Genomic DNA, 25,628 nt, shown 5'->3' on the forward strand with positions numbered 1-25,628 from the left:
ACCACCCGCCAGGTTGTCTGTCTAGCCATCATCAGAAAATATGTCTGTTGGGAGGTCCTAGCCTCATACGTCGTAGCGTGCCTTAGGCGTCCAACGGAGCCCGGGAGGCCCGTGCGGTCCGGTCCACCCCTTTCTAATAATTTTGAATCATTTGCAAAGCTTATAAAATCGAGGCCTGTGTTGTAGAAGTTTAAGTAAGTCTTACTCCTGGCTTTGGAAATTATAGTAGTGGAACATTTTTCACAATAAATATGTAAGAATATATTTAAACATGCAGAACTGGTCATAATAAAAAGTAAGATATATTTTAGCCTATTGCACAGACCCCTGCTATATGTAAGAGTTAAACCTATGTACAGATTCGCATGGGAGGGTACACGCAAATTAGCATTTCCACCGTGCCCCCATCCCAGAGATGACCACACTCCCAGGTAAGAAAAAGACCGAACTGAGCAGTTGTGTAAAGTCCAAAAGCAGCTTTATTGAAAAGGCCACAACAATGTTTTGGCTCAACAAAATATTTCTCTAACTCAGAGCTTGAGAAAGACTCACTTTTGAGTTGAAACTTTGTTTATTTACCATTCCATTAAAGCTACTAAGGACCTCATACAAGGTACAGACTCTCTTGCTTTGTTAGCATCCTCACATGTGAGGTTCTGAGGCAAAGAGCTTGCAAAAAAGGGCTATCTCTAACCTAAGGGTTTGAGCTTTATCGATACACGTGCAGTGGTGCTAAGCAGGGGTGTCTAAATTGTGCACTTGTAAATAAAGCCCAGTTGTTGAAGCAGAAGGGTGAGTGTATGTGTGTGTGTGTCTGTCTATATGTCTTTCTGTGTGTATGTGTGTTGGTTCAGATTGCCTATTTTTCAGCAAACAGTTTGTACAAGAGGGTTAACATCAACTTAACGTGATATCAAGGGGAACAGCTGACTTCAGCTTTGCTGTGAATTACCCAAAACAGACACATTTACTGACTGGATGCTTTGTTTCTGCAAATAAAATTCCTAGATTTTACTAGTAACATGACGTAAAGTCATGATTTTATTAAAGACACGGAGGCGAGCATTATGCATATCTCTTTCTTTATTTCCTCAGCAGCAAAGATAGAGGAATATAAATATTATCAAAATGAAAGAAAAAACTGTACAGGCATAACGAGTAGCCAATCACATAACAGAGGAAGTAGCTATATAAGTCCTGTGTCTCCCACAATCCCCCTCTTTCTTGCGCAACCGAAGACCAGGTAAGATAAACGATGTCCCACTTGATCCAAACAGGAAAACGGGAAACAAAACGAGAACTTCAAGCTAAAAAGATAGAAAAAATATGGTAATTTCCAAACTCAAAACTGTAGACTTACCAAACATAAACGTGAGGGATCTACATGAAACATGATTCTGAAATAGAATATATACATGATTAGAAATCAATATAAAACTGTCAAATCATTCAAGCATGATAAAACTACACAGTACAAAACCATGAACTCAATACAGACCCAATTGCCCACGTACTCGTATTGCATTGAAGCATCTCCAATCCCAAATCCACACCGGGAGGGCGGGAGGGAATAATACTCGCCTCCGTGTCTTTAATAAAATCATGACTTTACGTCATGTTACTAGTAAAATCTAGGAATTTTATTAAAGACACGGAGGCTCCTATTATGCAAGTTCAAAGCTGTGCTATCACCTGAGATGCGACGTGTTCAATTGGTCTGAAATAGAAGTCTCTGAAGGTCGACTCTCGGGACCAGTCCGCTGCGCGCATGATGTCCTCCAGGCGGCAACCAACTGTGGATGCCTTCGAAGCCATAGCACCCCTTACAGAATGAGGCGTAAAGACAGATGTGTCTATACCCGCTAGGGATAAAAGCCAACGAATCCAACGCGCCAGCGTCGGAGTCGATACTGGGCGATGAGGAGCCTTAAACGAAATGAATAGGGGATGGCGTTCAGATGAGCGCACCGTACGTGTAGCCTCTAGATAGGCCTTCAAACAATCCACTGGGCAGAGCGCCGGACACAACGGGAATCTAGGATATACGAAGGATTTGGACGCCGATTTAGTTCTCCTAGATATGGTGAAAGTAACGCCATCCGGCGTAAACACAAAGGCACCCCAGTCAAGAGCCCTAACATCGGAGACTCTCTTACAAGAGACCAGGCAAAACAGCATAACCATCTTGGAGGATAATTGTTTAAGAGTCAAGTCCTGGTTAGGGTACCAATCCGACAGGAACCGCAACACAATGTTGACGTCCCAAAATGTCGAAAACCGCGACCTAGGCGGACGGACGAACCGAATACCCTTGAGAAGACGGCATACAAAAGGATGTTTGCCGATGGGTACACCTTCCAAACCACCATGACCGGCTGATATGGCCGATCGAAAAACATTGATAGTCCTGTACGCCTTGCCTGAGTCGAACAGGGTTGTAAGAAACCCCAGGATCAAATGGAGAGGGGCAGATATGGGATCCACTGCCCGTTCCATGCACCAATCAGACCAAGACTTCCATGCAGCTCGGTAAGCTGATCGTGTGCCCGGAGCCCAGGCGTTATCGAGGAGCAAGAGAGTCGACTGTGGAACGTCAGGGACAAGCCAGCGTCCCCTGAAAGGAACCATGCTACTAGGGGCAACTGGTGCTGGAGCACCAATTCGTGCGAGTTCCCATCCGGATCCAGAAGGAGGTCCTGGAAGTTCGGCAACAGACGAGGGAAGTCTATGGACAACTCCATCAAGCGAGGGAACCACGGACGTGATCTCCACAGAGGGGTGATCAGGGCCAGACAACAGTCGTGACGAACCAGCTTCGAGATCGTACGAGCGATCATGTTGAATGGGGGAAAGGCATACAGGTGGCCTGGAGGCCATTCTTGAAGAAAGGCATCCGTCGCCACTGCCGCCGGGTCCGGTCTCCAACTGTAGAACCTCGGCAACTGAGTGTTCAGTCGAGATGCGAACAGGTCCATCTCGAACCGACCCCACAGCCTGTTTAAGCTTTGGAAGACCGAGGCGTGCAAATGCCAGTCTCCCGAGTCTCTCAAATGTCTGGAGTTCCAATCCGCACCTGAATTGTCCAGACCCGGAATATGTTCCGCCGTCACCGAAACGTTGTTTAGAAGGCAGAATTGCCAAAAGTCCTTCGCCAGCAGAGCCAACATTTTGGACTTGGTTCCGCCCAAGTGATTTATGTATCGGACTGCCGATACGTTGTCCAATTTGAGGAGAACACAACAGTTCGCCCTTCCAGGGGTAAGGCTGCGAATCGCAAAGGCCCCCGCCAGAAGTTCGAGGCAGTTGATGTGCAACGACTTCTCTGCGTCGGACCATCTGCCCCCCGTGGAAATGTCGCCACAACGAGCCCCCCAGCCGTGCAAGATGGCATCTGATTCTATGACCACGTCCGGAACGGAACCGAAAATTGCTTTTCCGTTCCAGGCTTCCATGTGTGCCAACCACCATACCAGCTCGTCTCTGGACTCCTCGTCCAGACAAAGTCGGGATTCGTACGATCGACCCGAACGTAGGTGTGACCCCTTGAGCCGCTGGAGAGCCCGGTAATGTAAGGGGCCTGGGAATATCGCCTGAATGGAGGAGGCCAGCAGGCCGATGATCCTCGCCAACTGCCGGACTGACAAGTCCGAAGCGCGAAGAGCTCGACGGAGCTCCTTCTGGATGGCTTTTATCTTGGATTCTGGCAAGTACAGGAACTGCCGCACGGAATCCACCTGGAACCCCAGAAACTCCATAGACTGGGCGGGTGTCAGGACCGACTTGTCCCAGTTTACCAGAAAACCTAGGTTCTGTAAGAGGTTGATCGTCCAGCCTAAATGCAACTTCAGGCATTCCAACGACTGTGACATGATCAGGATGTCGTCCAGGTAAATAATTAGTCGAACCCCTCGGGTACGGAGGAACGACACCACCGGCTTCATAACCTTGGTGAAACACCAAGGAGCCGAGGAGAGGCCGAACGGAAGGCATGTAAAACGCCAACGCCGTCCGTGCCAGGTGAAGTGCAAGTAGTCCCTGGATTCTATCGCTATTGGAACCGTGAAGTACGCATCCTTCAGGTCCAATTTGGCCATCCAATCCGACTGTCTCAGAAGGTCTCTGAGACAATGGATGCCTTCCATCTGGAAATGTTGGTAGCGTAGGAAGGCGTTGAGAGGGCGAAGGTTTATCACTGGGCGGACACCGCCCCCTTTCTTGGGTACAAGGAAGAGATTGCTCGTAAAGCCTGGAGTGGCGAACGGCAATTCTTCGATGGCGCCCTTTGAGAACATCTCCGCGACTTCCGCGGAGATCATCGCGTCCTGCTCCTGTGGGAGGGACAATTCCCTGGGGGTATACGTTTGGACAGGCAGGGAAACAAAATCTAGTTGGTAACCCTTTACGCACTGCAGAACCCAAGCATCTGAGGTAATAACTGCCCACCTTGGGTAGAATAAGGCTAGCCTCCCCGCCACCCGAACCTGATCGAGAAGGGAAGAAGGGGTACTCACCATAAGGGCGTCTGCCCGACGACCCACCACGGGGGTATCTAGAGCCCCACGATCTCCCTCTAGCCGGGAAGAAAGGAGGCGTTTTCGGGTCCTGGAGCCCTCGAGAGGGGAAAAAGGAACCTCTGTTGGCACGGAATGAGCCTCGGAAACCACGGCCGGGAGGACGGTTCCTGCTACGCCCGGCCCCACCGAAAACCTTGGGCGCGAAGACGCGCTTCATATTAGCTTGCGCCTTGTCAATAGCCGTAAAGGTTTTTACATAGGACCCCATGTCCTTCACAAAGGATGTGCCGAACAACATCCCCTCATCGGCTGAGTCAGGTTCAGCTACGGTCATAGCAGCCAGCTTAGGGTCTATTTTCAAGAGAATAGCCTTGCGTCTCTCGGAAGACATAGCCGTGTTGGCATTCCCCACAAGGCATATAGCTCGCTGGACCCACCCGATGGCCACATCCATATCTAGAACTGAGTCGCCATTACGGGCTGCCTCAAGGAGTTCGTACAGCTTAGACAGGGGGCCCAGCGTATCCAGAATTTTATCCTGGCACCCTTTCAGGGAGTGATCAAGACCCTTTTTAGGCTTCCACCCAGACTTATTAAGAAATTGGGCAATTTGAGGGTCCACGTCAGGGGTCTTACAGGCAGCGCCAGGGAGGGAAGGTCGTGGGCATTCGGCACGCAATTTATTGCGGCCTTCCTTTGACAGAGGCGTGCGAATCCTCTTGGCCACATACTGGGCGATATGGTCCGGAGGGACCCATTCGGCAGACCGCGGGTGACGCAGGTCGTCCGGGTCAAACAGGGGGTTCCCCTGTGGGTCTAAAAGCCCTTTTTCATTATCCCCAGCGGGGTCTGGCACTTTTCTACGGGGAACGGCAGAGGACCCAGAAGGGGTTACACCCGTAAGGGGTTGATCCTCGCCAGACTCGTCTTCCCCATAGGAGTCATATTCCATAACATCGGAATCATTGTCCGCACTCCGGTCGGTATCCGACCCATCATCCAGGGCTCTAGCCTGTTTCCACAATCTAGCCTTTTTAGCCCGGCCAGGGGCTCTTGTGCGCGTGGGGTGCGCGCTATCTGCGACCGCCAGAGGCGTGTCAATCATGACAGGCAAAGCCTGCATCGAGGAGTGGGACCCGAGATGTCTAGCCTTTGCCTTCGCCTTACGGGCACCCGGCACAGTTAGGGCAGGGGAAGGGGACCCCACACCCAGGGGGTTAGGGGCAGCCATAGAAGGCAAGAGCACAGACTGAAGTGACTGGGCAAAAGATGATGAGACAGTCCCCATAGCGGAGGCAATAGCCTTTTCAAGGGAAGAAGCCATAGTAGCTTCTAACAAGGCCTGGAGCTCCTGAGAGGCCATAGCGCCCTCGGGGTTATCTATTGGAAAATCCCCAGAGGGGACAGTAGGCCCATCCTTGCTATCCTGCATAATGAGGTACAAGAGAAGCAAAACTGAATACTAGAAATGGGTTGATTAACCCAGCAGAACATAAAAAAGGCTAAACCTGATCGTTGGTGTAGCAAGGGGACCCGTAGGAAAAGGACCGACCGCACGGCACAGCAGGGTGAAACGAATGATCGCCCAAAATGGCCGCCGCACGTGTCAGGGTGTGCCCGTGGACCGGCTCCAGGCGGGGGAAGGGGCGCGTGCACCCACCCGCGTGGGCAGCCCGCGAGAGGGGAAAACGAGCACACTCAGTCGCGTTCACAGAGAAAGGGCCACGCGGCTGAGATAGCGCCGAGAAGCGGCAACAGGGGCGGTAGGAGGGGAAAACAGCCCGCGGCGGCGGGCAAAGCCTCTAGGGGAACCCCCAAATACACCAACGATGTAGGTACTAGATAGTAATCAACAATAAATAAAAACGACAATAATGAAACAAAGCATAAGCAAAACATGAATCACAAGTAAACAAAATGCAATGAGTAGGAGAGCTCAAGTAAAATACTTAGCTGTCTGAGGAAGCAGCAAAGAAAGAGGGGGATTGTGGGAGACACAGGACTTATATAGCTACTTCCTCTGTTATGTGATTGGCTACTCGTTATGCCTGTACAGTTTTTTCTTTCATTTTGATAATATTTATATTCCTCTATCTTTGCTGCTGAGGAAATAAAGAAAGAGATATGCATAATAGGAGCCTCCGTGTCTTTAATAAAATTGGATTTTAGAACAGCTGGCACAGCCGTTTATTAAAAGGACATGGCCAAAATGTTGTTATTAAAAAAAAAAAAAAAAAAAACCCAACTCCCATGATCCTCAGCTGATCATTGTTTTTTCGTTTGGCCATCCTTTGCACAGATTATAAAAAAAGGAATGGGTCTACAGTCAATGGAAGGAAACATGATGTAGTTGTGTGTGGATTACTTGTTTCTCTTTGGATAGTTTATACAGTGTATGTATGTATTTATTGTGCTAGCAAAAATGTTATATTTAAATAAAGTTTCATTTTGGGTGCGTTAATTATCGATCCATACCCTAGACTGCTCAGTCCCACAATCCACTGATCAACTCTTTGAGCATTTACAATTTAGCTGTTTACATTTACTGGAAATTCAGCTACCACCATGTGTGGATGTAATTTTATGGTATATTAAGTGTCACAGTGTAATTTTGCCATGGCAAGACCCTACAAATTATAGGCTCTTATTACGAAAAGGACCATCTAGAACCCACCTTATGATTGCATGATAATGGCCAATATAAGGATACATGTACTTTTTCCATTTGAAACATATATTGGTGCTGCTTACAAGTGACTGGAAGATTTTAATAAGAACCTATAGAAAATTCCCAATTCTCAACATGTGGGTGGATGCTTGTAGTTGCGGGATGCACATCTCCTGTTGGCCAGGGTGGTAGCTTGCACAGCGGCTCTCGGTTCCCACAGGCATATTCTTTACCCTTACGCCAGCATTTGGCTGAAACACCAAGAAAGTTTAATTTTTTTTTTCTTAGTACTAGATAATGTTTAATCTTTTCAATTGCTTGCAACTCTTACAATGCATTAAGAGAGCAGGATTAACCATATACTGACCTTATGCGGCTGTCTTGGGCCCAGTGATTAGACCATGACTTGCTTGACTCCATTCACCCTGCCTATCTAAAGAATAAACTGCTCAGGACAAACTAGTAACCTACACATAAGATACACTTTTTGGTTGCTGCATTTATTTGCTACTCTATTTTTATGTGTATCTTAACTAATGGATATTAGCTTATCCATTTTTGGTCTCCTTTGGTCTCCTTTTTGGTCTCTATACTTATTTTATGCACTTTCTTGATTTGTTTGTAAATTGTATGGATGGCACAACATTTTTTTGGTTTGTTTTGTTTTTGTTCGCATGCCATGTTGCACTTTAACCCCTTAAGGACCAATCTTCTGGAATAAAAGGGAATCATGACATGTCACACATGTCATGTGTCCTTAAGGGGTTAAATAGGTATACACGCAATTTTACCTTCACTATTTTAAACACTATTTTAAGCTCCCTTTTTATCCATTTTTTTTTCCAAAAATGTTGTTTTTCAAAATCAAACTAGTAACCTGTCAAGAGCTCTGTGGATTCTTAATTCTTTTCTGCGTACACATGAAATAGTATTTCTTTAAAGTGACACCTCGTCCTGCTACTATTTATGTATATGTAAATTCAAGTGCTATAACATGATCTAAATGTATCACATTGCTGCATTTTATATATTGTAACAAAAGTTGATCTGAATCACAATACGCTCCATATGATATTGTAACTAAAACTTTAAGCATTCCTTGCAGACTAATTCTCGAATTTTGAATATTTTCCTCAATAGATTTAGTTAGCATTCTCCCTATTAGATGTGATTATAGAGCAAATGTATTGGTACTTAATATTAAATATATCACCTCTGCTGTGTGCGCTATATATATAAGGAACATTGTGTGAATACGTTAGATGTTTGTAGTGTTTAAAAACATACATTCCATGACAACTAGACATAGCCTGCTCTGCAAAACAAGACTGGTGTTCCGTGAACAAATTCTTCATCCCAATTATCTGAAGCTTAACCGCTTAAGGACACAACTTCAGAAATAAAAAGGGAATCGTGACGGAACATTTCCGTCATGTGTCTTTAAGGGGTTAAAATAAAATGCATGTTTTCCAAAGGAGTTCGCTCGTTATTGCTATAGTATAATGAGTACTTACTGCTTATATCACCATTGGAATTACATATATAATGGATGAAAGCTGTAAGTAGAAAGAATTATATGATAAATACGTTTATTTGTATGTTAGTCAAAGAAGAATATTCAATTTAAACCCAATACACTTGCAGTGTGCATGATGTCTCACATATGGCTGGATGCTCAATTGGCTTGTGATTACTTTTTTAGCCTTGCGATGCAGACGAGTATAAACGGAAGATAAAAAAATAAAATGTCACGGATCATGGATTAACCAACTGATGCATAGGATAATTTACTAGTAGTAGAAGCCATTAAATCATTTGCAATTGCAACTGGGGTGTCTATTTCTTTGTATTATTATTATTATTGATATGACACGTTATATCTTATTTAATTGTGATTAAATGTGTATTATTATAGCTGTTTTTAAAATAGCTCATAATTTTCCCTGCTTTGTGATTTATCTGATGAGGGAGTTTGATCTCTGTCAATATGGAAAGATATATTTTTACTGGAAAAAAGTAATTTAAAAAAAAATGCATACTAAACAGGCCATTGTAAAAAGCAATCACTTGTTGTAATGCAAATAAAGACATGTGGACAATATTGGGGGGATATGAGAAAATAATTCTATGTTTCAGATAATAGTTATGTAGTCAGTAGTAATAAAATATTGTCCAGTTGTATTCTTTTTAAATTAAATATTGATTTAGTGGTGCTTGAATCAATGCATCTCTATGGATGCCCCAGGAAGCACCTCTGGTAGCCATCTGCAGAGTGGCCCCTGGAGGTGTCCATAGGGAGCAATGTAAACACTGCCTTTTTCTGAAAAGGCAGTGTTTACATAAAAAAGGCTGCAGGGACTATATATACTCACCAGAACAAATACAATTAGCCATAGTTGTTCTGATGACTATAGTGTCCCTTTAAGAGGCAGATTTTCACACTATTTGCTTCTTCCAAACTGTTTTTCAAAAAACGATCAATGCAATCATATGGCCACAATTCATCTGACCAAAACGCCACATGGGCAAAATTTGGTCTGTCCGAACCAAAATGTTTTTCATGACCGGTCTGACTGCTGTTGTGTAAACAGATCATTGCATGATAATAGCCATTTTATGGGGCTCCATATGGAGCTTCCCACGAGTACTCCAATAACACATATAAAGCTGTTTTTAGTACAGAGGACCAAACTGTAGCTTTGTAGACAAATGTTCCTAGCCTTCTGAAAAGCTGAGGTTGTGCGCAGATGCTTTTTACAAGGCTACACCAGCTGCATGTATAGATAGCTTAAGGACAGGGTATTGGGTACTGGAGCATGGATGCCTCACAAAGAAAGCTAGTTTAATAGGAGTCCAGTGATTACCCCAAATTAGCATTAATGGCAGACACATTCACATTTTACATTCTAAATAATTAATACTCAATGGTTAGAAGTTGGACTGGTGGAGAGCTTGGTCTACAGAGCAGATACAATAATACGTCCTTGCTAACTGTAGTTATCTTAGAGATTATACCTGATATTCCATGCATCCCTAAAGGGCGTAAGTTGTTATGGTGCCAAAAGTGTTCCTTTAAGAGAAATTATGTTTCAAAGGAAAAAAAATAATGATACAAAATGTTACCTTCACACATGTGTAGTTATTTACATTTACTCTGATGGAATCTAAGTTGCATGAAAAGTTATGCAGTTATATATAGTTGGTCAAGCGCTTAAAACTGCACTGGTATAAGCAGCAACACAACACAGAAAGGGATCTCTCTTTCTTAGCTGATAGAAGCAAACTTGGGGAAGACCACCTCTTCTTCCAGAAGTAATGCAGTGTTGGTCAGCTCGATGGATAAAATAGTTCTGTAAAGGCATTTACTCTTTAAAATACCTGCTGAGCTGGACTGTGCTGTCAGACACTGCAAGAAGCAAATCGAGCAAAGGACAATAATCTCCCACAGTCTCAGGAAAGCAACATGTGGAATTATGAAAAGAGAAAAAAATGTACAAGATCCTAGTTTATAGACTGTAAGCTCGTTTCAGCAGGGCCCTCTTCAACCTATCGTTCCTCTAAGTTTTCTTGCAATTGTCCTATTTATGATTAAATCCCCCTTCTAATAATATTGTAAAGCGATACGGAATCTGTTGGCGCTGTATAAATGGTGATAATAATAATAATAATAATAACAGCATACTATAAAGGTGTCTGCCACGTAACAGACATAGAAGAACAACGCAATAAATAAATACAAAATAAAATAAAAAGATACAATATCTAAAATGTAATATATAAATTATATAACAAAAATAATATACCAAAATACCAGTGTATTGCAGTATGCAATGATACCTTTTTTATTGGACATATTATTCAATAAACAAGCTGAGAGGGGAAACTCTTGAAAGCTTGTCTTTTTAGTATCATGTTAGTCAAATAAAACAGGTATAATTGCATACGGCAATACACTGGTATTTTGGCATCTTGTCTACTGGACTAATAATCTAATCTACAAATATAATATAAGAACATTTTGGTTGTTTTTATACATTTTTTTGTATAGCACACCTCAGTGTTTAATGTTGTTATGCTACCAACAAAGCTATTGGATGTTTTCATTAATCATTGTGTTAAAGGACCACTATAGTGCCCTGAGGGTGCCCCCACCCTCAGGGACCCCCTCCCGCCGGGCTCTGGGGAGAGAAAAGGGGTTAAAACTTACCTTTCTCCAGCGCCGGGCAGGGAGCTCTCCTCCTCCGATTCTCCTCCTCTCCTCCCATTCGGCTGAATGCGCACGAGCGGCAAGAGCTGCGCGCGCATTCAGCCGGTCTCATAGGAAAGCATTATCAATGCTTTCCTATGGACGCTTGCGTGCTCTCACTGTGATTTTCACAGTGAGAATCACGCAAGCGCCTCTAGCGGCTGTCAGTGAGACAGCCACTAGAGGATTTGAGGGCTGGATTAACCCATTTATAAACATAGCAGTTTCTCTGAAACTGCTATGTTTATAAAAAAAATGGGTTAACCCTAGCTGGACCTGGCACCCAGACCACTTCATTAAGCTGAAGTGGTCTGGGTGCCTATAGTGGTCCTTTAATTTAAAGGCAAGGATGCAGTATGATTCCTTCCCTTTGTATCCGAAGAAAACAGTCCATTTTAAAGTTTTATTGACCTTGCATTTTTACACAGACTGGCTTTTCGTCAGTGTTTGTCATTTATCATACTTCTATACAGGTACCCAGGACAGGTATAAATGGCTGCATTCTATTGACTAACAGATTTTCCTACGATGTGCATTGTGTTTTCCATTGCACATTTTTGGGGAATATTATTTTCTTTAGTTACTTGGACTATATTTATATATATTGTTAGAGAATACTAGAAGAATAAGTAGGTTTTATTAGTAAATTAGATCTGATAGAAATGCATTGTATATGGGTTGCCGAATATGGTATAAAATCGTTACATGAAGTAAAATATTTAGAAAGATTTCATCTAAGGTCATCATCTAAGGCCTTGATATTCTGAATAGAAATGAAAACCCCAGAGAGTGTTACTAGCCCTCATGGTTTAGGGAAACAAAGTACCTCTCATCTTCCAGCTTGGGTCAGATCACTCAGTAATTTCTCTATACACTGGGAGCCTTCAGTGATTCTTGACTTGGCCTTAGCTGCAACCTTCATTGGCTGCATTGTCTCCATTTGGAGATTTTCACTAATCCTAAGGTTCTCATTATTATAAATTGGGTGCATAATACTGTAAATAAATATTTTCTATGGTTCTAACAAGATTTATACACTAAACAAAAATATTAAATATATTGTGCATTGCAATATGTTATTATGCTAAAAATCATTTTTGTTTTCTTCTGTTTTTTGGGGGGGGGCTTATTTTGAAAACAGAGTACAGCACAATCCATAGTCCATCAACGCCAATTAAAGATTCAGATTCAGATCGATTACGGCGTGCTTCAGATGGAAAATCAAGAGGGCGAGGAAGGAGAAACAATAACCCATCCCCACCTCCAGACTCTGACCTTGAAGTAAGTCATAGCGTAACCTGAGTCCAATTCACATAAGAAGTGTTCTGCTAATACAATCATTATAACCCTGATATTAGGAATTACCAACATGGAGACTTAACATTTTAATAGCATTGTTAACTGGTAGATATATTTTAGCTTTCAATTTTTATCATTTTCAACCAATGCACTGATGTGTCTGAGGAACCAGGTCTTACATTGCTACAAAAACTGTAGAGATGTAGCTAATTGTATGAGCTGCATTCTGCATGTGCTGTGGCCTATAATTCCCACTATGTTGCAGAAAATAAACTAATGAATGAATCTAGCAATAAGAAGTCATCAGTTAGAATCACTATGGGGGTTTATTCGCTATGGATCAAATTCAAGTGAATTGGAAACTAAACTGTGAAATGTATGCAAAATATCCCGGTTGCTTCCAGTGTCTGCGGAGCCGCAGAAGTGTATGGCGTGGCTGTCGCCATTCATTGATTGAGAGTGTCAGCTAACCACTCTCAGACGATGAATGCAATGCTGCACAATGAATGTTACACGGAATTGACATTAGCTGATCCAGAACTCTAGTTTCGGGCTGGCTGATGGCACCCCAATAACATTACTGGAGATGAAGTTACACCTCCGACAGCAGAGTGGCTAAACTCTGTATGTGCAGTGTTTTATAGAATAATGCTGCACATACATACATCAGACACCATGACCACGTCAAATTAGTGAAGTGATCATGGTGCTTGGACTGACCCTTTAAATGTTGTATTTAAATACACTATAAATCATGTAGTAAAATAAAAGAACCATATGCCTTTTTGAATTTTGGTGGTTAGACCCCAATATATTTACAGTCGTTATGCCATGTCGTAACACAAGACTGTGTATCTGTCACACAGAGCAACTCACTAGCGTTTGCCCTGATATTCGGTCATCATACTGATTTGATCTCACAGAACGTAGTTATTTAGACAAACTGTTTATGATTTTTGCATTTCTTATTTTCTTAAACAGATCTGCTTTTAAATGTTTAAATTCGCTGTAAAGATATGTCTAGAATCATAATAATTCTTATATGGAAATCCATAGCTATAAACTATACTTCTATATGTATTGATCATATTAAATTTGTTGTTTACAGAGAGTATTTATATGGGACTTGGATGAGACAATCATTGTGTTCCATTCGTTATTGACAGGATCTTATGCAAATCGATATGGGAGGGTGAGTATTAATATACCATATACAACTGCGCTAACTTTGTTTACTAGTGAACATCATTAATATCTGACAACACAAAATTCCGAGGTTCAGTGGTTCTTTTCACATCCAAGTTGCAAAATCTGACCAAAATACAAAAAATATCGTAAATTGGAAAAATATATATGGAGAATTTTTCTAATGCTATAATTTTGCAACTTGGTTATTAGTGTATCACAACCGACTGCAAATTCTGGATATGAAAGAACATAATGCGAACTGAAATGTTCACTCTGATTTATAATTTGTAAAAAGAAATGTATATTGCACAATATAATATAATAGGTGTTTATAAAGTTTGTGTGTTTTATGTTTTTGTTAATTAAACTAGGTCCAATCAGCTATATCAAATATACACAAGATAGATAGAGCCCTATAAATGGAATAATAAATAGTTTCTTGAATAAATCTTCACACTTTCACATCTGTAAAAGTGTGAAATCTGTAGAGTTTTATCTATTCTATGAGAATAACTATTTTTTTATGAATAAAAACTCCAACTATAAGTAATGAGATAACCCTTTAAATTTAAAAACTTTGTAGACTTTGCAAAGTATTTTTTTGTATAATTATTTTTATTTTGTCCATTGTGGTTTTTTTCTCTTGAATGTGAGCGATATTTCAAACAGGTTACGCATTTAGTTTTCACTTTATGTATAATTAATTGTATCATTGCATGACCTATGGCAGCCCTGTAGCATTTGGCAGCTGTCACTGGTTTTTAGACACAAAGAGGTACTCTGCTTTTCCTGTTTATAAATGTTTCAAGTGCTATTTTCTGCTACTGGAGTTGAAAATGTCTATTTCAATTACAGAATATATTTTTCAGTTTATCGTTCACACTGAGGGAAATCTGATTAGTTGGCTTTTTCAAATAACCTATCACTTTTCCTTTTTAATAATTATAGTGAACTGACATGTTATTTATTGGTAAAATAAGACAGAATGACACCCGCCTAGTTATAAACTGCAGATTATTCATCAAATTTGTGGATTGCTGTAATAAAGGTTTATTTATTGCTCCGTATTGCCACATTTCTAGAGCACATTTATAGTTCTTATTCAGTAAGAGAATACTGTAAACAAATAAGGTATTTTTTTGTAAAGATCTAAGACATCAATTTGTTTGTACACACATATATGCAATATATATGTATCTCAAAATAATAATAATAATTTTAAAAAAATGTCTGATGATGAGCCTTTACATGAAAAGGGACACATACATCTGGCAATTTGGCCAACAGTTGTGGGAGGGATTATAAGTACAGTTCTGCCTACCTTTCTGTCACTCATAACAGGAAGTTCATAACAAGCTTCCTGTCATTAATTCAGTCACAATTATCGCTGTGCTGCTAGCCTGATCAGGACTCTGGCACAAACATGTCAATCATGTTAGGACTCGTGGGTGTTTGTTAATTGATGTACTGGAGCTGGTGGGGAATTGGCTACCTAAAAGCAAGTTTTCCTTGTACTAGGTGGTTGTCCATGTTGTTCATTTTCGAAAGGTGTTCTGGCATTATCTGGCATTATCAGGTGTAGGTGGTCTCCTGTATTGGTGGCTTAGACTGTGGCAGGGATGCAATGGGTATCCCTGCCTTCTTTTTTTCAGACTAGAGGCTCCATGCACCTGAACCACTACATCAAGGTGGAATGGTTCTTGTACTTAACACGTTTTATTGAATTTCTGTATATCAATACAAAAAGAGAATAAACACCAGAAGATCAGGTTGTGATGTAAGAACCCGAGAAACAGACCCCACTGAGAGAACATCTGGAACAAAGCAAAATAACTAAAACCAAAACAAAACACAATTTCTGTAGACTAGACAGTAAAGAGGCTATCAGTCCTGTAACAGCCAAGCTGGAAAGGTGTAATGGCTTTAAAGCTTAGAGTGTCCCTTTACAATCACTGTCTGCTGCAGGTCACATAGCCACAGTCTCGTAATCCTCTGTTTCCTGTTATATATTTTTCTCCAAGAACATTCTCTTATAGAGCCATAAAAGTCCTACACTCAGCCTGTAATTTCCAAATACCTTCACTGATACCCTTAAACACTCCCATACACACTGACATATAGATAGCCACTATCTAATATTTATATTCTACATACAGAAAGGTTCTTTATTGTCTTTCCTTTCACACGTGTTCTATACAGTCATGTCTCATTCACTGTTGTCCTGCCTACAATCTTGATTTGTACTGTAATGTCCACTGTTTACTTTTGTCCCACAATGTAATCTCCTGTCTACAGTCTTCTCACAATCTGTAATGTTCTTTGTACAGTCTCTTCCTATGCTACAGTATTTCCTATACAGTCTATACAGTTCTATACTATAATGTCCACTTTTCAGTCTTGCTCTTGATAGACTGTTATTTCGCTATTTATCGGGTTATTCAATAAAGTCCAAATGCTCCTGTACCGAATGAGGCATAACCAATCACAAGCCGCCACATACTAACCCTTGCTCCTCCAAGGAATGTTCTATGCTATAACATTTAGTATATGGTACTATTACGCTCACCTCATAGATTTGTCAAGTCTATTTAGGCATGTTTTATACTGTAAGGTCCATTACACATCCTTGCTATATATCCTTGTCATATAATGTCTTGTCCTATATTGAGATATCTATAAACGACCCTGTCTACACTATAATTATCACTATTTAAATAGTTTGGGTATCTCATATATATATATATATATATATATATATACATATAAAAAAAATATAAAAATATATTATTTATGATTGCAACAATAATCCAGAGCCGCAGGGTAGCTAAGCAATGTGTGCACCAGAAAAAGAGGGCAGTATAAAAATAAGATACCAAAACTATATAAATAGTGATAATTATAGTTTAGACAGGGTCGTTTAGAGATATCTCAAAATAGGACAAGACTATTATGTGAACCTTTATTATATGACAATGATATATAGCAAGGATGTATATATATATATATATATATATATATATTCCAATGTTATAATAAGGTGCACTCACAGGATTTTTTTTCAATATCAAAGATCTTGAAAAAGGCCCTATAGGGGTCGAAACGTCGATTTACGATATTTTCTTCACATGTAATTCACTTCTCAGAATAAAAGTAAGTTATTGAAAAAAAGTCCTGTGAGTGCACCTTATTATAACATTGGAATATTCATACCTACGCTGAGGTCTGCACCCAGGCAAGAATATTGGATTTTTTTTGAAAAGGGTGAGTGCCAAGTTTATCTCTTTATATATATATATATATATATATATATATATATATATATATATATATATATATATATATATATATATATATATATATGTATATGTAAGATATAAATATATATATATATAGATAACATTTGGATCTTGTAATACCTTATCTGTTTTTTACATCTACATCACTGGACTAATACGGCTACAATCTCTACTTGAACACTATATATATATATATATATATATATATATATATATATTTATTTATTTATTTATTTAGATATCTTACATACTGGAAATAATTTGTTAAACTGAATTGTCTCCAACAATGTACTTACACGCCTGGTCACATGCCAGAAAAGAAAAAGGGCCTTTGAATTCTGTCTTAAAAGAATGATTGCCTGGGGCTCTGCATTGAGTAGGACAAAAGGTCAATTACTCTCCCAATAATACTGTGTGCTTTTAGTAAAAGGAGGTTGCAGATAGGTGGTGATTCACTGCTTGTCTCATTAGACACTACTTATTTTACCTAATGCATTGCCAGGCTTCAAATTAGGGATAATTGCTACTGTTGTGTGGTGGCAGCAGATGAAAGATAACATTTGTTTTCTTTTTACATTTATCTGTCTCTTCAGCTGTCATACCCCTGTGCTTCTCTTAATGAGGAGTCCAGAGCTCAAACTCGCAGAGCCACGAAGTGAAAAGGGCAGGTTGTGCATTTCATTTCTGTTTTCTTTAACATTGGAAGAAATCAACATTTACATTACCAAAAAACATATTTGTAGGAATACACATTGGAATTCTAGAATATACTCATTTGAGATACTTTGGCTGTGCACAAGGAGTTGGTGGAGGTCCACGGAACTGGGGCAGCGTGAATACGCAGTGGTATTAAATACATGGTTTTCTCTGTTATAAGGAGTTTTCTGATCGAAGGGTGCAATTGACAGTATGCAGACAATGTCATTATTTTTCTCAAAGCCCAAGATATTGCTGTAGTCCAAATGTGAAGATTCAAATCAATGTATGAATGTTTTTTAGTCTTAACTACTTTTTAGTCCTAACTACTTTTCTCTGGTGGTAGAAGGAGGATTTGGTCCAGGCTGACACTTGTTTAAGAGAGAGCGTTTGGTCATACCACATAACAAGCGCACATAGATGAATAAATACTTGTTATCCTCTGAATCACAAGCCAGCTTGTAGATATTGCTGCAGTCTTCTAATTAAGAGATGTCTTCTCAACACAAATGTCTTCATTATGTTCAGCTAAAGACACTTAACAGCCATCTATCATAGATCTATCCAAAATGGTACTTCTACAATTTCATTCAAATTTAAGTTTAATTGTCTCTTTTAACAGGATCAAGGTAATTGATTATAAATTGTTAGTATAACGATATTTGTTAGACCAATCGATTAAAAAAGTAAGCCTCTTTTATTTCATTGACTTATTATACAAACAGCAATTCTTATCACACCTTCAATATTTTACCTTCTATGCAGTGTTTCCAAAGTTGTTAGAGCAGCTACCTCATACTCTTACTGACAGCACACAATTATTGAATTAACCCAATTAGTCACAAAAAACAAACGTGCTATGTGTGTACACACACCCACCATGCCTTGTCTTCGCCAGTTTGGTGAAAACAATGTACTGGCAGACACAGTATATGCAAAGAAACATGTCTGTGCAATAGGCCTAACTCTCATTGCCAGACAAAAATTCAGTATTGAATTACTTACTAAAATCTTCCGTGAAATCCTAAAAACTATTTCTTGACTTGACTTGATATTTTATTGCTTTTATTTATTATTTTTCATGCTAATCCATATACTAGCATATGCATTTCTCCCCTTACCCAGCCCCTCTGTGTTTATCTTTATCCCCTTCCCTAACCCCTCTGTGTATCTCTTTTTTCTCCCACCAGCACTTGTCTTTGTCCCTTTCCCCATCCTCTCTTTGTGTGTCTTTCTTCCCCTCAGCCCCATCTGTGTGTCTCTTTCTCCTCCAGCCTCTCTGTGTCTTACTTTCTACCCTTCCCTCTGTGTCTCTTTCCACCAGCCCCTTTTGTGTATCTCTTCCACTCCACCCCATCTCTTTGTTGTCTCTTACATCTCCCCACCCACTTGTGGTCTCTTCCACTTTTCTCTCCTGAAGTGCCTGTTACATTTGTAGCTTGGCCATGCAGTCTGCGGTACCTGGTCTGATAGGAAGCTGTTGGCTGCTCTCAGTGAGTATTTCCTGTCAGACCAGGTAGAGGATACACAAGATCATCTACTGTGGTCACCTGGCCCAGCTACATGGAGTGTCTGACAGGAGGGGAGCACTGTGTGGAGGGGAGCACTGTGTTCCCCTCCTGCCTGTCATCTGGAGATTGTGCCCTATGGTCCCGTGCGCTTGCCCTGCTTGTGTGAATTGGTCTTTAGTTAAAAATAACCAGGTTTATTAAATTCAGCTGAGGTTTTGAAGAGAGCATCACACCACATAGTAGTTATTTTCTTTGCTTTTTAAAAAAAAAATATATATTTATTCTTTTGTTTAATGGGTGGTAAGTATGCCTCCTAATGTTTGGTGGTGTGTAATCAATATGGGACAGAGTTGGTGTTGGATAGGTGTGCTATTGTAGCAATGTTTTTTTTAATCATGTCAGATGATTGTCCTGTAACATTAAAGGGTTACTCTAACTACCATTACTACTTACACTTTTAGCATATTAAACACTTTTAGAACACCAAATCAACAGCCATACACAACCTCTTCATATCTAATTCCCTCACACTACTAGCACTCACTGAGACCTGGCTGTCCCCCTCTGATAGCGCTACTCCTGCCTCTTTATGTTCCAGTGGACTACAAATCTCCCACACTCCCAGACTCAACTGTAAAGGCGGCGGTGTAGGCATCCTTCTCTCCCCTCAATGTACCTTTCAACCAATCCTCCCTGCCCTATGCTTTACTTTAAAGTTCACACTGTCTGCATATTGAAGCCCACTCCTTTAAGAATTGCCATCATCTTTCGCCCCCCTGGTCATCCTAGGCTATTCATTGAACACTTTCCTTCCTGGCTACCCCACTTTCTCTCCTCTAGCACTCCTTCCCTCATACTTTGGGTCTCTAACATCCCAATCAACAACACCAACTGCCCTGATGCCTCCCGTCTGCTCTCTGTAACCTCCTCCTTCAGTCTCACACAGTGGTCTAATTCAGCAACTCATACAGCAGGAAACACTTTTGACCTCATCTTCACCAATCTCTGTACCACCTCTAATCTCTCCATTGTTCTATTTCCTTTATCTGACCACCATCTGCTGACCTTTGATATTGGCATATCCCATACCCACATTTCACCACCCTCAACTCTCCAATCTCACAGAAACCTCCACTGCCTTGATCTCCAGCATTTCTCCACCAAACTCCAAACTCTCCTTTTACCCATCTCAAATCTCACTTGCCCTAACTCTGCAACCTCACTCTACAACTCCACTCTCTCCTCTCAACTAGACATCATGGCACCTCCTACATTTAAATGCAGCAAGCATTCTCAATTACAACCCTGGCACACCAAGCTGACCCGATATCTCCAAAAATGTTCCAGAACTGCTGAATGCTGTTGGAGACTCACTCTGCACCTGACTTCCTCCACTATAGATTTATGCTGCGCTCCTACACTCTGGCTCTTTCCTCTGCAAAAGTAAATTACTTCAATACCCTCATAACCACACTCTCCCGGGAATGCAAATTACTATTTCACACTTTTAATGCTCTCCTTCGCCCTGTTGCCCCCTCTCCTTCTACCACTCTGTCTGCCTCAAACTTTGCAACTCACTTCACTGAGAAGATTTCTATGATCAGGGAGGAGATCTCTAACCTCTTTCCCTCCCTTTCCAATACATCACCCAACCACACTCCCTCAGCTGTTCTATGCTCATTTGCACGTACTACAATGGAAGAGGTTTCTGCTCTGCTCCGGTCATCCCGTCCCACCACCAGTTCCCTTGATCCTATTCCCTCATATCTCATCTGCACTCTGTCTCCCTCTCTTGGTCTTCCTCGCACTAAAATTTTCAATCTCTCCTTTTCTTCCGGCTCATTTCTTTCACCCTTCAAGCATGCAACCATAACCCCAATTCTGAAAAACCCCAACCTTGACCCCAACTCCCCATCCTGCTACCGCCCTATATCTCTACTGCCATTTGCCTCCAAGATCCTTGAGAGAGTTGTGTATGTGAGATTGACAGACTTCCTTGAATCCAACTCTCTGCTTGACCCACTTCAGTCTGGATTCTGCACTCGTCACTCTGTTGAAACAGCTGTGAGCAAAGTATCCAACTATTTAATCGCTGCTTAATCTCGCGGCCATGACTCTATCCTAATTCTCCTTGATCTTTCTGCTGCCTTTTACACTGTTGATCATCAACAGCGTCTTCTCATTTTCCATAATCTCAGTCTACGGGATACTGCTCTCTCCTGGTGCTCCTCCTACATTTCCCAGTGCTCTTTCAGTGTTTCTTTCTCTGGCTCTGCCTCTTCTCCCCAACCCCTCTCTGTCCTTGATCCCCTACTGTTTTATATCTATACTTCCTCCCTTGGTAAACTCATCAGCTCTTTTGCCTTCCATTATCATTCATATGCAGATGACACCTGTCCTCTCCTGATCTCTCTCCGCCCATCTCGACTCATGTCTCCGTGATTTCCAACTGGATAGCTACTCACTTCCTTGAACTCAACCAAACAGAAACAGAACTTCTGGTCTTTCCTCCCTCAAGTGTTGCTACTGCCGTGTCTGTCTCCCTCCAAGTTAATGGCACCACCATCACCTCTACCTCGCATGCTCACTGTCTAGGTGTTCTCTTTGACTCAGACCTCTCCTTCACCCCTCCTGTCTAGTCGATCGATAAATCCTGCCGCTTCCATCTCAAAGACATAGCTCGCATCCACTAGGCTAAGGTGCTGGTCCATGCCGTTGTTCTTTCTCGCCTTGACTACCGCAATCCCCTTCTCAGTGGTCTTAAGTGTTCCCAGATTGCACCTCTGCAATCTATTATGAATGTGGCGGCAAGGCTCATTTTCCTGTCCGCCTGCACCTCCCACACCTCCCCCCTCTGTCAGTCCCTACATCGGCTACCAGTTAGATATAGAATTAATATTCTGGTGCTTGCTTACAAGTCCCTACAAAATTGCTGCTCCAACCTACCTATCCTCCCTAATACACAAGTATGTCCAGTCGAGGCCCCTGCGCTCTGCCTTAGACCTACGTCTATCCTCTGTCCGTACTCCCACATCTGATGCTCGCTTCCAACACTTCTCCAAGGCTTCACTTTTTTCTGTGGAACTTCCTTACCTTCTCTGTTAGACTTACAGCCAGTCTCCACTGCTTCAAAAAATATTTGAAAACACACTTCTTCAGGAAAACATAGCATTTAAACTGTTAGTAGGTTTTCATTCCCCTCCCCCCCACCTCATGACTCCTCTCCTGCAACAGTCAAAAATAACCTATTAAGTTTTCAGTGAATATTTTTCTAGAAACCTATTTCATTACCCTTTGTGTCACTATACCCCACTCCCTATAGCATGTGAGCTCATTGAGCAGGGCCCTCAAGTTCCCTGTTCAATTTATGGTTCAAATCCCCATCTGACAACACTACCAATAAGTGTCCTTGGGCAAAACACCTAATGATATATATATCTGCCTACCTCTAAATCCTCATAGATTATAAGCTTGTTTGAGTAGAGACTTCTTCACATCTAAATATCCCATTTTTATAGTGGTAAAGCACTACAGAATATGTTGGTGCTATAGAAATGCTAATAATCATATTAATACTTGGTCTTTAATAGCGGATAGTTTATCTGCATAGAACTATGGATAAAATCGACCATTCTGTCTTAGAGGTGCTCATTGATTATTTAAAAACTCTTTCCTCCAGCCTTGTAGGACTATTCTAAGCAGCAGAAATACGTTTTTTCATTTTAGAAAGAATAACCACTAAAATGTATAGGTGGTGTGAGCGGACTACCGCAAATCATACCTTGCAACGGACTTCACTACTGATTGAATTTGTTAACTTTACAACAAAGCAAACATATCTTGTTTTTGTCAATGCAATTACTTCGATCTTAACCCCTTAAGGACACAACTTCTGGAATAAAAGGGAATCATGACGGAATATATCCGTCATCTGTCCTTAAGGGGTTAATGTAGGATGTACATCGACCGTCCCCTGATCTTTTCACCTTCCCATCAGCCCAAAACACTGTCATCAAATGCTAATCATTAACTGCACCAAAAACACAACGAGTACATGTAATTCTCCTCACCTTATTGAAGTGAGTCAACAGAGAAAAGGCACAGAATGATCTAAATTATTAAATCCCTTTCTTCCGTTCCACTTGAAACATTAATGCTATAAAATATAATGCATAGTTAAAACAACTCAGCCGACAGTAAAGGAGGCACTATGTAAGGTCTGATTTTGAAGCCTTCCATCAACTGAAGTATTAACAATATATATATATATATTTTAATGGGAATTAAATTGCAGTATTCTTTAGTATCAATTTTCCAAACATTATAAAACCACCAAAACAACAAAAAAATAAAATTAACAAGGTACATGATGTCATATTTCTTGTGTTCTGGGACATGACATTTTCTATTTGCATAGGTCATGAAATGATGACCAATGGATCGGTGGGGCACATAAGTCAATATTATTTATTATGTTGTTGAATACCATGAAATTGGGTTATCGTCCTTTTTAAATCTATATTCCAAGTAAAGAAAGCTTTTTTTCTTAAGTGGTTTCTGAACAAACACAACATGTGGAAAAAATATACATGTTACTTATTTTAAAAACTAGTACCAGGATTAGCTTTTCCAAAGTGGCTTCAATTTAGCCACTGGAAAGTATATATTACGTAATCTTCTAAAAACCTTTTTTTATTTGATATTCCATCTTCTCTGGCAAAATGTCTTGGAAAGAAAAGCTTATGTTTGCAGACCAGTGCAGGGTATGGATCTATCTATAAAAAGTTAAAATAGTTAGACAGAGAAATGGACAACCACCATAACTGAGAAATGCATCACACCTTTTATTCCAACGCGTTTTCCTCACACTGAGGATATTAATGATAACATACTTATTACAATTCAATATTTATCAAATTAACACAATACAAGAGTTACAACTTTAATTATTCAAGTCAAAGGCAAAAAAATATCCATAAATAGACACACTCTAAATTTTATATAAACAATTGTGGATGAGTTAATAAAACAGATTAATGAGCCACAGATTGCAGCAGTATAGGTTAGACAAAATGATAGATGCTCACTGAGAATCAAATGTTGAAGGAAATGTAATATATATGGAATAGAAAAATCAATTAATCCTACAAAATAATGATTACACAAACCTTAATTCTATTTGTTTTAGTGACACTGACCATATGTTAAAGTGTATGACAAAGTTAATTTTGTTAAAATATAGTTTTACTTGTACATTGTTTTGTGTTTCTCCAGCAATATTGTCACATTAAAGTATAAGTATGCAAATATATACCCAGAACACTCAGTGCATCACAACAACTTAATCTAAGTTGTTCTAGTGCCTAGAGGGCCTGGCCACCATTTTACATTAAGATGTTAACGCGCTTATGAATGTTATAACCCCCAAACTTGTCCAAATGACATCTGTCAGTTCACTCCGTCTCTCCACTTCCGTCTCCGACTTCATTGAGGAGGCCTCGGACTCGGAATCGGTGGTAGGCTGAGAGCCGTAAAGATTTGCAAAATATTTACAGCAAAAAAAAAAAAATGTAATTCTCTTGAACAAAAATGATTTTGTTTAAAAAACAGACCAAACAACATACTATTGTGTTTGAAACAAATTTGTAGTGTTTTGCTTTCTTTCTCATGAACTGCCAAATACATAATCCAACAAATATATGTAGATCCTACAATGCCTATGTTCAATATATAAAATCATGAAAATATTATACAAATGGAAAAAAGACAGACATCTGCATTATATTTAGTAACCACAACTTCGGACACTGGTTTTTATTTTATTAGCTCAGCGAGGAGCTAGTTGATACAGAATTTTTTTCAGAGAACATAGTGTGTTATACTTTAATCGCAAACAAAAGCTCTTAGTCTATGTGGGTGGTCCAAGTCATATAACACCCGTGATTCTTTACAGATATTTTTTATATCTTTGATTAGCTTGGAATATCAATAACCTGTAAAATAAATATGATGTAGGCATTAAATTGTTTTGCTTACATTGTGCAGAAGTTATATTCTATGATTTAGCCATTTTCAACCCAGGTAACACTTGTAATAGGGTCAGGGACTTGATGTTTTAATATGAGTTTTTTTAATGGTATGTGTACGAAAATAAATGTTTAGATATTTGTGAAGTTAATTTCCCATGATGCTTTGCTAGCCATTTTGTAC

The 25,628-nt window shown here is 40.4% G+C and overlaps 1 protein-coding gene across 1 annotated transcript in view; it reads left to right on the forward strand.

Annotated features, from left to right (window-relative positions):
• The window catches only part of EYA1 (EYA transcriptional coactivator and phosphatase 1), a 113,028-nt gene that overhangs the window by 46,245 nt on the left and 41,155 nt on the right, over positions 1-25,628 (forward strand). Inside the window, exons 9-10 of the mRNA XM_063451333.1 lie at positions 12,570-12,709; positions 13,836-13,919. Of these exons, the coding sequence (XP_063307403.1) occupies positions 12,570-12,709; positions 13,836-13,919 (224 nt within the window). The remainder of the gene's footprint in view (positions 1-12,569; positions 12,710-13,835; positions 13,920-25,628) is intronic.

The sequence above is a fragment of the Pelobates fuscus genome, chromosome 4 (assembly GCF_036172605.1).
Source record: "Pelobates fuscus isolate aPelFus1 chromosome 4, aPelFus1.pri, whole genome shotgun sequence".
In the NCBI taxonomy this organism is placed as follows: Eukaryota; Metazoa; Chordata; class Amphibia; order Anura; family Pelobatidae; genus Pelobates; species Pelobates fuscus.